This window comes from Dermacentor albipictus, chromosome 2, assembly GCF_038994185.2.
Source record: "Dermacentor albipictus isolate Rhodes 1998 colony chromosome 2, USDA_Dalb.pri_finalv2, whole genome shotgun sequence".
NCBI lineage: Eukaryota > Metazoa > Arthropoda > Arachnida > Ixodida > Ixodidae > Dermacentor > Dermacentor albipictus.
In genome coordinates this window covers 128,212,410-128,227,885 of record NC_091822.1, presented here as the reverse complement: position 1 = coordinate 128,227,885, position 15,476 = coordinate 128,212,410, and the positions used below count along the sequence as shown (strand labels likewise).

At 44.4% G+C, this 15,476-nt stretch overlaps 1 protein-coding gene across 2 annotated transcripts in view; it reads left to right on the top strand.

Moving 5' to 3' along the window:
- Positions 1 to 15,476, top strand: part of LOC135897406 (Na(+)/citrate cotransporter-like) — a 111,626-nt gene that overhangs the window by 57,799 nt on the left and 38,351 nt on the right. For both annotated transcript variants that reach the window (XM_070533969.1, XM_065426019.2), the window contains one exon: positions 6,492 to 6,610. In XM_070533969.1, the coding sequence (XP_070390070.1) occupies positions 6,492 to 6,610 (119 nt within the window). The remainder of the gene's footprint in view (positions 1 to 6,491; positions 6,611 to 15,476) is intronic.

The window sequence follows — 15,476 nt, the reverse complement described above, 5'->3', positions numbered from 1 at the left end:
CAGTTCACCAGGCTAAACAGTGGTTCAACAACTAAAATAAAGGCTAGTATGCTTCGCATCCTGGGCTTAACCTTAGCTAAGCCACAGGCATGTTTTGGGAAACACCTTCAGCTGTTAAAAACCTCACAACCACACGCTCTTCAACTTTTGGAGCGTCTATCATGTCCCGCAGCCACGTTCAACCCAACGTATGAGAGCATTAAAGAGCATTTATACTCACACTTGCGCCTCAGTTTTGTGAGTGATGCCTTTGTGCTACGCGCATGCCTCACAGATAATAAACAGGACCATTTTTGCGCGGGATCAGTTGCCTCACATTCATTTGACTCTCCCTCGTATGTTAAAAATGCGAAGGTACAATGGAATATACAAAGGCGGAGATACAGCTTGATAAAGGGCTAGAAAGTGTCACTGGGAACAAAGTTCACTGCACATCGCCCTTGTGACTTTACACGGAACATGAAGGCGATGGCGACGGTAGGAATGCGCCAGGAGTATCCACATCATTGCTATCGCGATAATATAATAAGAGTATCCGGCAATTGAAGCGTCCCGTCCCCCATTGCCTTCCGCATTAGAAGCAACAAAATCAACCTTTCCCCATGTGACAATTCTTTGTGCCGCAACGTCTTTATTTTTCTTTTTTGTGAGACCGGGGCACTGAAATGGAAGAACGTAAAGGAAAGCATGTTGGCCACAATCGATTGCTTAGTTTGGGCACCTAATGTGGCTACCGAAGGAATATCAAAGAAAACGTGAGATGCTTGGTCCACAGAGAACACTGGCAGGTAGCCCACACCAGCGAGACAAGGCTTTCAGGAGAAGTTGCGCACAAGGGAAGGCGTTGCGATCCGTCGATACCCCACAGTGATGGCGGCGAGCGACGATTGTTTCTTTTTCTCGTATGCTAGCAAGAATGCGTCCAAAACTCTACCTGGCGAAAAATCCACTCGGCCAGTAGAACGCGCATGGAAGTGCGCCGTGCGGTGTACGGGGCAAACGAGAGAAACGCATGCGCTGTGGCTGGCTCTGGCAGCCTCCGGGTAGCGAGAAGAAGAAAATTGAAGAGGCTCAATGTGTACTTGCCAATAAAATTCTGAGCAAAAAAATAATCAGGAACGTAGTTACCTTTGCTGGCTTTACTGTCTTGACGTGGATGCGCTGGCGCAGGGGAAATTGTTGATATTATATTCTGTGACATGGCGGCACAAATGAACCATCACATAGCTTCGTCTCATCGAACGTTGTGTACCCGCCGTGGTTGCTCAGTGGCTATGGTGTTAGGCTGCTGAGCACGAGGCCGCGGGATCGAATCCCGGCCACGGCGGCCGCATTTCGACGGGGGCGAAATGCGAAAACACCCGTGTACTTAGATTTAGGTGCACGTTAAAGAACCCCAGGTGGTCGAAATTTCCGGAGTCCTCCACTACGGCGTGCCTCATAATCAGAAAGTGGTTTTGGCACGTAAAACCCCATAATTTTTCGAACGTTGCTGCGTGCTTTGTCAACTTGTCTGATAGCGTGTTGATTTGGCTTGTCTCGTTGTACGGTCCGATGTACGACTTTAGAAAATTTAATGCACCTTTGGCGTCAAATGTTTATAACATTTAACCCACAAAGCTCCGGAATTGAGAATCTAAAGTACGACTTTGGAAATGTCAATGCACCTTTCGCATTAAAAGTTCATGAGAACGTTATACCTATAATGTTTCACGTTTCAAATCCATGCGCTCCGTAGATTCCGCGGCCTTCACAAGATGCCGCGACGAGCCTGCTGGGCATCAAAATGTCTTTGAAACTTTGTGCTTGGATGGGGCTCCTTGTCTTAGTGACCCCAGGTGCATGGTTGTTGCCGTGAAATCCGGTCCGAGTTCGCAATGTACGCGCTGAAATGTCTCTTCGAGCATGAAAAAGAAATTTTAGACAACATGCAGAATGATTTATGACGCCAGGGGTCGGGCTTGTCGGCGGTGCATGACAGAAAGAAAAAAACCTTCGGGGCAGGGGGGGGGGGTGGCGCTGAAGCCCCATAAGCACCGCCCCTTCCCCCCTTCTGGCTACGCCCCTGCTTGTAGTGTGTCTGTGTTTGCGTATACCCGCGGCAAGTACTCAGAGGAAACGATTCACGATTAACAATGCTGCCGTTATCACTTATTGGTTTTAGCGACGTTAACTGCAGCCTTGCGCTTGACAATTAATTGCGCTGACTTCGAGTGGAGGAAAATTCACGTTGTACGACTAGGATTTGATTTTGTTGCTTGAAATTATTCTCGTTTGAACAGCGTGAACAAAATTTAAAATAAGAAGAGTCAGATTACGCTTGCCGCTAAGAAATATTTGATTGCGAAACTACCAGACTTTTGCCTTTTATTAAAACTGATTTTTCCTTTAACTCGCCTGGAGCACACAACAGAATAAGTTTTTCTGATGGATTACTTGGACAGGTGGGTCTTACATGCCCGACAAATGGCGATGAGTGGGTAGGTAGTCTAAACTGTTGAATAAGTATGACGAGCTACTAACCTTAGGGCACATGTTGCCAATGCGAAATTCAAATCAAGCAATCTTAAAGTCAGGTCCTTATATTTGTGGAAGATTTAATGGACGTTCCAGTTCAGGTCGTCTCAGTGAGCAAGAGAAACGCTTTCAGAAATCTCAACTACAACGCTTAGATACTTCGTACACCTTTTTAGGACTGATATTGTTGATAACGTTAATATATATGCTTAACACACCTGATTGATTTACTGTTCATCTTCACCTTGCCAATTCCAATATTTCCGGTAATGGGAATAACAAAATTTTATTAAAATTACGTGCTTGATCATAGCAAGCATCATGGATGCAACCTCAGCCTTTTGCAGAAATTGGCACGAAAGGGCGGAAATTTGTTACCCGCCACAAACAAATCTTGTGCGTTCGCATTGGACAAAATAAAAATTTAGAAGTGCACTCGTGTTGACAGTAGTAGTTGAATACTTGTTGCCAGTAAGTGCAGTGCATGCCTTTTTTTTTTCCTCCATCGTATATCATGGCGCTTTAAAGAAAATCCGCGGAAACCTGAGCATTTATTATGAGTTTGTGAATGCGAAAGTATTACTGTTCATTTCAACGCCCCTGAGCGGTCCTTCGAGTTACGAACTCCTCGTGGGAAAGCGAGTGCTTTGAGACACTCGGCGCGTTTTGATTTGGCCTTACGGAGGCGTAGTTATAATGCAGGCGAGAGCGTGCGCAGACAAGGAATGTGCGGATAACACGGGCTTACGAGAGTGAGAGCGAGGGTGACGTGGCGTCGTGGCGTTTCACTCTCCCCTCAGGCAACAGCTGGCAGGCTATTGCTGCAGCAGGTGATCCCCGATTTATTTATATAGGTAAATATGCCAGACTTGCGGAATAATGTTTTGTTAAAAACGGGTTCGAACATGTCTCTGATATTTATATGTGTCATTGAGAGATCTGATTATCAATTACATTTGAGGAGCTTTTACAGTGTTGCCAAACCTTTTGAAGTGGGTCGGTGATTGCTGTAGCGATTCCTGGAAGAATACGTATCCCACATATTTGCAGCAATCAGTGCGACTACACTAACGACCTCTTGGAGTTATGACGAATATGATATACACAGATCCGAGCAGAGTTGTATTTTCGCCTTCCCACATTTTAATGCGACAGCGTTAAAATGTGATGGGGACAAGTGCCCCACCCACCCCTTTCCACTCTGCCCCTCCAGTAGATACGCATTTGGATCCTCGCGACAGGTCCGCTATATAAAGCTACAAAAGAAGGCAACAAATTATTACGGACTAGCATAAGCCATACCAGTGTAACAGTGACGCGCACATCAGAAGCGGTGCACGACGCGGCCATGGTGGTCAGTCATATGACGTCCCTGTCAAAAGAAAGGTGGGTGACAAGAATAAGGCGAGATATGGCATGTTGCTGTTGGAGCCCGTTAAGTTGTGATTCAATTTGGCGACGCTCGCACGGCAGTTGTTTTTGTTTGGCTCATTTTGTGCCCTGTGTCGGACTGTTAATAGGCTCAACCAACCCAACTATGTAAGTACGCTTGCGCTCCTTCATGAATATCTTCGCGCAGCGCTTAAATGTACAGTAAGACGGTGACCGGCAACAGTTATATAGCTACCTCGCCTGTCTTTACTGCATGTTTATTAACATAGATCGGCGGTGCCTAGAAGCGTACCTATTGACCAAGGTCTATTGGAGTGTGTTGTGACACTGTTGCGAAAAATTGAGATGATCCACGGTTTTCTTCGTACTGCTGAGTTAACACTTAGGTGCTACGTCGTGGCGCACATGTTTGTAGCCAGTGCGTTGCATAAGTTGAGGCCCATAACATTTATTATTTTTTCAAATACAAAGGTGCTTACGAGTACAACTTGATCTCCCCAAAGTACAGCTATAGATATTCCTGAGGCCACTTTTAAAGAACATGCGGCGTAGCAACATTGTTGTACTCATTGTGTGTTGTTGCATATGTTATCGTTCGTTCACTACTTACTGCGCGGCGTAGTTAGGCGAAGCCATCGTGCAACAACGTCATCCCTAGTAAGCATGGTCGCTACGTACCGTTAGTGGGTAGTTGAATGAATAGGACGCAGACAATGCGGTGCGCATTTATCATTTCTTTATTTTGCTTTGTTGTGCATATATACAATAATATCGACCTAATAGGACGATGAAAATTACGCTTATAAGTCAGGTTGGCCCGATTATTCTTCTGCCATTGAAAATGCAGTTGCGTTAATAACGGTTAACATGTTTTGGTGTGGTTACGTGAGTCCCATTGTAAACGGTAATAACTTTTTATTTAGTAATGTTACTAACGCGATCACCGCCAACTGCATGTTACTGCAGGTTACTGGAAGTGCATGTTGCTGCATGGTAATATTTTGGCAAACAGTTAAAGTTATAACTATACAACAACTTTCTTTGTTAAAGGTGATGTTTTGTACGAGAAATTGCTATGTCGAAAATGTTAACGTCTTTCTTCTATAAAATATATAATTTGCGCTTTAAAATATGTAAATTTCCGCGAAAACTTACTCATGACCTCTTGCTCTGACCATATATTCAATTATTTATGTGGCATCCTATGAAGCCAACACAACTGCGTTGATTCAGTTATCTAAAAAAAAAGCAGAGTGAAATGGAGCTAACTACCTTGCCGACGACTCCGCTGCTTTAACAGATAGCGAAAATTATTACTTCCATTTACCACGTCTTTTGTTGACAGGGTTAACAGTGTTAACAGCAATCGTTAGTTTCGCTGCTCTCTGTAATGCTGCCGTGCTTAGAGGATATTTCAAATGAATAAATGGAATAAATCAAATTTGTTGGAAATGACGTAAGTTGCGCTACACTGACACACAGACATGGCGGGATCTTTATGCAATGTTTCATAACTTTAAGCATATTTGGGCACGCTTCCCCATTGTATATTTAGTTATTAGTGAATTAAGTACCGACGAAAGATCACTGATGGATTCGTTTACCGTAGAAAAGAGCTGCTTCTACTCAGGCTACACTAAGACTACGCCTATTTTCAGTCGTCAGAATACACTATATGCGATTGTTCTTACAGGGTTGCTTATCAAGCGAGTACAGTCCAGCGGTGCACAGGGATTTTTTTGGCCATCACACATATCGCGGTTAGATTTTGTCGCTGCTACAAAGCTGCAATAATTTAAAGGTTTCTGTGGTTTACAAATAATGGGGTTCGGACTGTGGTGCTTGGCGTACAACTGAATACAAATCGAATATCAATGGCTCCGAATAATTATGAATCGCTTGCATGATGGTCTGGTATAGACTACACACCTCTTTCTAAAAAAACATTCGCATAGAATGCTGAACATTGAGTAGTTGTTTATTCGTATTCATTTTCTTGATATTTCTAGTCCAACAACGCGCAAGTACGCATACACATAAAACATAAAAGCATACACATACACATAAATGTCCTATTTCTTTAAACGCGCCAGTCCTCAGTGCGAATACATACATACATACATACATACATACATACATACATACATACATACATACATACATACATACATACATACATACATACATACATACATACATACATACATACATACATACATACATACATACATACATACATACATACATACATACATATACATACATACATACATACATACATACATACATACATACATACATACATACATACATACATACATACATACATACATACATAAGACCAAGTTTTTTATAGCGAACCTCTGATTCGATTACCAAATCAATTAGCAGCCGATTGGAGTCGCCATTGTATCAAATCTTCAAATTTTTGCTTCCTAAACGGTCATTTAACGTGCCTTTAGTGCCCGCCTTGTTGTGGCGGCCAAGTTCTGGGGCATTATGCCACGTCAGAGCGACGGCCACAGCATGAATGGCGCCCTGTGTTCGTGGTATTTATTTCCACTGGAACGTTTCTTTTTCAGTCAGGACAGGTCGCAAGCTGCTGGGTGCCTGCCGTGTGCTCAAGGAGTCTTGGCGCCTCGTGTACATCATATGGGTACCCATCCTTCTTGTTCCAGTGGCAACGAGCATAGGAGGAAAGGTACGTTCCTCAAGTATTATCCCGTGAAGACGCTCCTCCAACGTGGGTTTCTTTCTTTCTTTCGTTTTTTTCTCTTGTGCCACCTATAAGGCAAGGTGCGCTAGAGGATCGCTGCGATTACTTTCGCGCAGAATGGCTCTACGAGCCTTAAAAAAGAAACTCTGTAACCCTGATAGGTTACTAATATATTGATAGCTACGAACAAAGTAAGCTCGCCCCGATTAAAACCTCCGAATGAACGGCCAGGGGGGTTGATACGGTTTGACCACTCATAGGCATTGTAGTAATCATCGACCGATAACTAGGTGTAAATGGGTCCCTGCACTTATCCATCTTGAATAGGTCGGCTCGTGCTCGACACATTCCTTGTTCCGGAACGCCGTGGGACGCGTTGGAAAAATATATTCTCCAGCTTTATATCCGGATGTTCAGTCTTAAGGTATAGCCTACCCTTGCCGGGTTACATCGTTAACCTCTGTAATCTGGAAGGTACTCAAATGCAAGCTCTATTAACGTGCTGCGATAATCCGCCGCGTCCAAGCTACAGCCGTCAACATTACCATGAACCGGGGCCATCCAATCGTAACGTACATTGCGGTGGCCACTGTCATAGGGAGCACTCTACTGGGCGACGCTCTCACTGCTTGAGTTCTAGCTGAAGGAACCGCCGAAACTACGTCAGTGCACTGTACGGCTGCCAGCGCCGCCAACCACAAGACATCCGCGGCAAAGCCAGGCGCTTACAAGGTTGCCAGAACAAACAAAAAAAGAAAATCGCACGTATCATGCACTATTTAACCGCCGCCTGCACTGTACATTGAGGTAGAAACTCAAACAGCGCTCATCTGGCATGTCGCTCGCATACATCTCCACCACCTTGACCACTCGCCAAAAAATGGGCCCCGTGCGAGTTTATCCCCTATCCTTGCTCCTCAATGCACCTAGCTGCGCGCAACTACATGGCTGCAGTGCGGGAGTAATCGCCGTTGAGGCTTATGTATTCTGCTAGAGTATGGCTTCACAGGAAGGTTAAGCTCATGACCAACTCGGATGTCGCCTATTCGAACACATGTCAAACACAGAAACGCTTTCATGAGGCAACGTCGTGACCAATTTGAATGAAATTGGTAACATTTAAAACACCAAAGAAAAATTTCAGGGACTTTAGGAAGCAGAACTTCGATTTAGGTGCGAGCATTTTTTTTAGAGGTAGCGAGAAAGTGGTAGGTAAAAAAAAAATACAGAGGCACGAAGTTTACAAATCGCTAACTCTGTATTGAGAACAGATATTGCAGTTCGATCAACTGCATCCGTTAGCGCATCTAAATCAGGCAAACGCGATATGTCAATTTATGTTTTACCTGAATTCAACACAACGTGTACAAGGGTGTCGCAGCAATCTTAATCAAATGTAAGTGGTGTACTTGGGAGCAATGTATGATATATCAAAATTTTGTGCTTTAGCGGTATTATTAGGTGCATCTTAGACAATTGTGAAATCATTTTACGCGCAAGCGTAACTGTCCAGCTCTGCAAATTAGCGGTGTCTGTCTGAAGCCGCGAAGCAAGCGAACGAGGAAGGCTTCTGGATGTGCAGAAAATCGCGTGCCGCGAAATGTACTAAAGAGCGCGAGGATGGATGGATGGATGTTATCAGCGTCCCCTTTGAAACGGGGTGGTGGGTTGTGCCACCAGGCTCTTGTTACTTTGTTGTGTAATGTCCTACCAATGTTAAAAAAGAAGTAAAAAGAAAATGAAAAAAGAAACCCCACGATGAATTCCCGTAACCAAAGCATCTGAACCCTATTCTGTACTTTGTATTTGTACGTCTCCGTTGTTTGTCGTTTCCGTACTTTTCTTCCACCAATCTTCCAATCACCTCTTACTAATCTATGTTGCGGACATGTTTACTTTCGCCCTGCTTTCGCTAAATTCAAGTTCTTTAGGAGACCAGTGATTCCCAAATCAACCTCTGGGCATATATCTTCACATTCTAATACAGCATTCTCCTTCGTATCCCTAGCTTTACCGCAGCAAGCACATGCTTCTTCTTCCTTATATCTCGCTTTATAAGTGCGTGCTGTAAGGCATCCTGATCTCTCTTCAAAGAGTAATTAGCTTCGCTTTGAGTTATAAATTGTTTCTTTCCTGTTTTTTTTCCCTCTTAAGTAGTTATTCATGTCAGGTCTCTTTTCCATTGCGCCACCCATGAGATTTTGTCAGCCTCTCTGACTTTCCGCTTGACGTTACTCGTTGCTGTGTTGCCCACCTTACATGTCGCATACTTGCTGGTAAGCTTCCCAGTTCTTTTCTTCCACTGTGAATCAATGTTATTCCTGTAAAAATAGCTGAACACTCTCCCAGCCCATTTATTTTCTTCCACATTCCTCAGTCGTTCTTCATAATTAATTATACGGTGAGTTTCCCTCACTTCAAAACTAGCTTATCCCATATCACCTTGCGCAGCTTCATTTGTAGTCTTCCCGTAAGCATCCAATGCGAGGCGTCCCACTGATCTTTTGTTCCTTCGAGTCCTGATTGTACCCCTGATCTCAAGCAAACAATCGCATTTCCAAACGTAAGCCCTGGAACCATTACACCTTTCCACATACCCCGGAGCACCTCGTATTTGTTGTATTCCCATAGCGCTCTGTGTTTCATTATGGCCGCATTTCTCTTCCCCTTAACTGTTATTGTTTTTTGTTGTGTTTTCATATTGTATTACTTTGGTTCATCCATGTACCAAGGTATTTATATTCTTTTACGCTAGGTATTTCCTGGCCCTGTATTGTCACTATCTGTTCGCTGCTTGCATTGAATACCATACAACTGATAACTTAACGCTAAATTTCAGACCTAACCTAACGCCTTCCTGTACACAGATATTAGCCAGACGTTGGATATCACTTTGCTTGTTAGCTGGCAACACAGCGTCGTCCGCATAAAACCAACCTGGAAGCTGCTGCTCTGCTGTATCCGCCTGCTTGAATCAGAGATTAAACACAATATTACTTCCTTCTAGCGCCCTTTCCATCCTCACCATGTGCGGCATAAACAGCAGCGGGGATAAAGGGCACCCCTACCTCATTCCATTGTTGATACCAACTTTCTCTTCGCTCCTCATCCCGTCCCATTCTACGCAAATGGTATTTTCTAGTTAAATCACTCTAAAAATCTGTAGGAATTGTCGTCTAAGCCCTCCCTTTCGAGAATACCCCACAGGATATTGTGGTTTACATTGTCATATGCTCCTGTAATGCCTAAAAAGGCCACTTATAACAGCCGCCTTTCTACTCTGGATACTTCAAGCCACTGAGTAAGGTCAAATAAGTTATCACCCAAACGCCTACCTATTCTGAACTCTTTCTGAAGTTCCCCCAAAATGGCGTTGTTCTCTGCCCATGTTGGCAGCTTTTACTTAATTACCTGCATTGCGAACCTGTATATTACTGATGTAATGGTCTATACGAGTGAATTTTATCTTTCTCCTCCTCACCTTTATAAATTAAATTAATTCTACATTGTCGCCAACTCTCTCGTAATCGTCTATGTTTTAGACGTTTTTCTACTGCATTCAACTTTTTTACTTTTCGGCCCTAGTTCATTAATCAGCGTAACGGGAACCTCGTCTAGCCTTGTGGCTTTGCGCTTCGCCGTTTTCTCTTCGGCTTTTTTCCAGTTGAAATTTCTTAGCACCAGCTCCATCTTTATCCGGTTTTCTTTCATGCATCTTTCTTCCTCAACTACAGCCTCTTCATTGGCTTGGAAAAACGCGGCTGTTATTTTTCGAATGTAATTTAATGCTGCGTCCCCTTCCAGTTTGTTTCCATCTTCGTCTAGGATATGTTGTTGTATTGTTCCAGACTTCCTGGCTAATATTTTATGTTGTTCCAAAATATTTTAGGTGCGACTTTGTTTTTCTCACGTAGTTTTGACAACCAACGTTCACTTTCACCTTTTATCTTTGCTTGCACATGTATTTGAATCATAGATTGTTTCTCCTGGTATGTTTCCTATTTTCTGGCTACTTCATTTTGCGGCAACTGTGCTGTTTTCTTGCCTGTCTGCGCTCTCGGGATGCTGTCTGTCGTTCGGCCATCGCTTCTCGTATCTCCCTGTTCCGTGAGCTTTTCGGTTTCCTTTTTTCCTTTCTTACGAGCACGTTGCTTTTCTCCGTATTTCGGTCGTTATTACGCTTAGAAGCTCACTATATCGCCACTCTTTGCTTGGCCATTGGCAAGTTCTTCCTCGACTCTAGTGACTATATTTGCTATTTTTTCAGCGTTCAAATTTGGACTGGCCATTTTGAGCTCCTTGCTCTCTTTCCCAACTGAATCTCCCCTTTTCAAAATCATGCTTTTCTGGTCACTCCCTATGCTGCTATAGCCTTTCTCGTCAATGACCATTTTTCTCAACTTATCATGTATTCCTTCTGTCATAAGACAGTGATCAATGGTCAAATGCCAATTTTCCACTTCCCACGTGATCTTCCCGTCACACTTAGGCCCTGTATTCACGATAACGAGGTTATGTTGCTCACAAAGAAGATTGCAATGACTTCCACGTTGTTGTCAGTATAGCCATCTAGATCCTGTATGTGGGCATTTAGGTCACCTAATAGGATAATTTTGGAATCATTCCCGAAACCCTGAAAATCAGAACTTACACATTCCACTAACTTTACCCACTAACACTACACGTATAATCACCACATACATATATATACCGATGGTTCGACCTCACCTACCAACCCAACTGCCGCATTCGTCGTTCCAGCTAAGCAGGTTACAGTTAGATTCAAATTGTCACACATAACTATCTCTTCGTCGGCAGAACTTGCAGCTCCCCGTGCCGCTATGACGCACTTACGTCACCGAAGAGCCAACAGAGAAGTGGGTCGTATTTCGTGATTCTGATTTTGAAGGCAGCTCTTCACAGTATCAAGTCTGCATTACATCACAGAACATACGAGCAGATATCTGACATTAGGGACGTGCACCACCATGCTCTGGAAAGAGGGTACAACATTATATTTCAATGAATTCCTGCTCACTGTGGCATCGTCAGCAACAACCTTGCTGACAAGGCTGCCCGGTCTGCCCACGAAGATACCCAGACGCATCCAACAGCTCTGGTGAGGTCGGACGCTGCCAGGGAAGTTCGCCTACTTGCACACAGAAAGTCATACGATCTCTGCAATTCAAATGCCTTCACTTGCCGAATACATAAGCTGGTCCCCACGCTATGGCTACAACTGCCATCTAGCCTTTTCCGCGGCGAAACAACCTCGCTGTGCCGCTTGTGGATGGGAGTGACATTCACGAATGCCTACTGCTATCGTTTGGGAATGGTCGAGAGCCCGGTGTGCGACTCCTGTGGGTGCGAGGAAGCCGTCGGGCACCTATTGTGTACCTGCCCTCACTACGATGTACAAAGCCTCTCCTTGCGGGCAAGTTTAAACCCACTGGACTCAAGACCGTTCACCGAGTCAACGATGCTCGGGCCGTGGCAGTTCCCACCATTGGCACGAAAAGCGATATGTGCATTAGTACAAACTTGAAGTGCACCGGATTAAGAGTTTGTTTATAGTGTCCCTATGTATAGTGTCCCTCCCACACACACTCAGTGCTCACTCTCTCCCTTTTTGCTTTTTCTGTTCCCCTTTCTCTCACCCCCCGTGTAGGGAAGCAAACCGGGTGCTCGTCTGGTTGACCTCCCTGCCTTTTCTGCCCTTGCTCTCTCTCTCTTGATTCTTCTCTGTGCAATTATTTCCGCTCCCCAAATACGTCACGCCCGGTCAAGATTTCTTTCCACTCATTGTACCTGATAACCAATAATGCCCTTGACATATTGAATTTATTCTTTTTCATTTGGCTGAGCGTTCCTCTTCCCCTTCGTTTCTTTCTGATTTAGTTCAGTTGCACACTGCCCAAACATGATTCTCAATCCCTGGCGCATCTTCCAAATCTCTAAGGTGCGTTTCTGTAACCGCGTATACCCTTATTTGTTCTTTATTTAACTGCTCCTCAATCTCTACCCACTTTACCTTTCTTCTGCCGCCTTGCACGTTTATGTAACTCATTACATGGCAAGCTCTCTTACTTGTTTTCCTCCTTTTTCTGTTCTTGAGCGTGCGGCAAGGTAATGCCACCTAGAGGAAAGGGCAGGTAACGTTGAGAGAACCCGGGAAGGATAAGCCAGGTGAAGCGTCGTGGAGGACGAAGGTAAGCAAAGGAGCGCTAAGTTGACCGCGTCTGGCAGTTGCTATAGGTATTGTTCGCGATACAGACGTACTGGGTCAACATCGTCCTCGCGCACCGTACGCTGTGTGTGAGAGTGAAAACGTACCACGGCGTGCCGATGATGGCAGCTCAATCTCCCGTGCACAAGGGAGGAAGCGCACGAAACCGGGGGAGAGGAGGGAGACGAGGCGTTATCCTTTGGCCGTGCGCGGTCGTACGGGCTTTATCTTGAAAGCGATCTACCCGCCGTGGCTGCTCAGTGGCTATGGTGTTGGGCTGCTGAGCACGAGGTCGCGGGATCGAATTCCGGCCACGGCGATCGCATTTCGATGGGGGCAAAATGCGAAAACGCCCGTGTATTTAGATTTAGATGCACATTAAAGAACCCCAGGTGGTCGAAATTTCCGGAGTCCTCCACTACGGCGTGCCTCATGATCAGAAAGTGGTTTTGGCACGTAAAACCCCATAATTCAATTTTTTTTAAAGCAATATGCTTTGGGGGCAGAGTCTAGTTGGGTCGATGGCTCGTAGCTTCGCATGCGCAGCGTTTTCACCCTTCAATTTGCCTTGAATCATCACTTCGCTCGCTGCTGCTGCAGCGATTCCTCACGCCAGTGTTTTGACAGCGAGTGTCCGCGGTCATCGAGTGGGAACATTGAAGTGTTCATGTTTGCGTGTGCGCGCTGATACCATGCTAGTTAATTCAGAAAGCGAATGTTTACAGGAGGGCGTTCTACTCCGACGACTTGTGCGTATGGCGCGGCTGCGAAGTTGTGAGCTTTATAGGTTAGTTTTCAACAATACTCGCTAAAAGTGGTTGTTCTAACTCAACATTTCGCTCGAAACATTCGCTAGTTCTTTAGCGTGTCCTTTAAATGTTATCCTTAAGCTTATCCTTATTCTTATCCTTTATACCTTATCAAATTCGGTGCAGTGGTTGCCGAGAAAAACGTATATATTTAGATAGTGTCCCCCACGCTAAGGTTTCCTCTTAACACAACTTACACCAAGAAAACAGAAATGACGTCGTCGTACTTGAAACGGGGAACTTTACTACGTGTACACGAAGTCCACAGTTCTCCGTTGCTCAGCTGAAAGAACCAACAAAAAACAACGCATATTCGTTTAAATAACGCAAATTCAGAATGGTGTCTTCAGAAATGAACGAACAGATGCTGTCCGGTCCGCTCCCAACATCGCCTTGGTTGCTATCAAATTTTCTGGAACGCAAGCAGCGACTAAGCTTTGCGAGGCTGACATAACGAACCAACCAATTGGATCTTTGAATTGCCGATGGAGCTCCGCCTTCTGTCCAGCATACGAAGGCACGATGTCACTTTCTTACGTCCTCTATGAGTTCGAGTAGAATTGACGGATGCTTCCTCCTTTCTCATGGGAAGTACTGACTAAGAATATGAAAGTTGTTGGTGCAAAAGCAGAATTGCACACCTGCTTTGTAAGTGTTCTCTTTCATGTGCTGTATAAATATCATATACTCCACCACGTTTGGCACAGTCTAAAACACACTACTGACCCCTTCGCAACAGCTAGAAGCCTCGATCCAACGACTGCCGCATATAGTATTTCAAGATGTGAATCATCCAACGACGTAAAAATGCACATCACAAGCCATTTTAAAATCAGGCATTCTGATCCGATAAAAGCTACTGGGAAAGTTCTGCCAAAAAAGAAAGCTCGATGAATTCATATTAGCATGAAGCAATGGCTGGGGCACGTTATAGTATCCTTATAGACACTTATTTTTGTTGTAGTGGACTTCCCACATATCTTCCGCTAATCTTTCTGAACAATGTGACACCGCTGTCCATTACGCTGACCTGGGCAGATGATCTTGACTGCAGTTATTCTCAAAGCCTACCGAACCGTTTAAAATTATAGCAAGGAGCTGTAACGTGAACAACTGAGCTCACATTCGAAAAAAAAAAGTCTTACGTTACAAGTATTCGTAACAGCAAGTACCAATCAATAGCCATATGTCGAACACATTATTGCTGAAGGCGGCCGACGAACAGCAAATAGCACTTGGAATGATCCACAGCTTCGCCATTTCGGCTTCTGATTTTCAATCCGACCACCATTTTACATGGTCTCATGTCTCGCTGCGCCTTTTTCAAGCAGGAAAAGGTCAGAGACACCTGTTACCCATAGAAAGAGTGTTATCTGTCGGCTGCAACACTTTGGCGCTTAAGTAGAGAGGAGTGAAGAATACAGAAAACAGCCCAGCGCATGTTTTATTAGTGCCTATTACGTTATGCCGCAAGTTGTCTTTTTCGATCATTCGGTTGTATCCTTGATCCTCAGGTATCCTCGTTCTTTCTTTATCATACGCATGCTAGATAAGCATGATGGCCACGCAGCATTGAGCCTTCATTTTCTCGCCCTTTTTTCCTCTCAGCAAACTTTCACTCTCCAGGCGTCTACACAGTTCTCGTACCGTAAGAGGCATTTTTATTTGTGTGTGTAGTCCGGCACATAGTGGTTTCTACACATGGGCGATAAAGTTTATGCTCCTTGTTGAAAAGTTCAATGAAAGTGTGCTGTATGACAGCGATTGACGTCTCATGCAAAGAAACACAATACGTCGTTTCTACTTAATTTCGAAA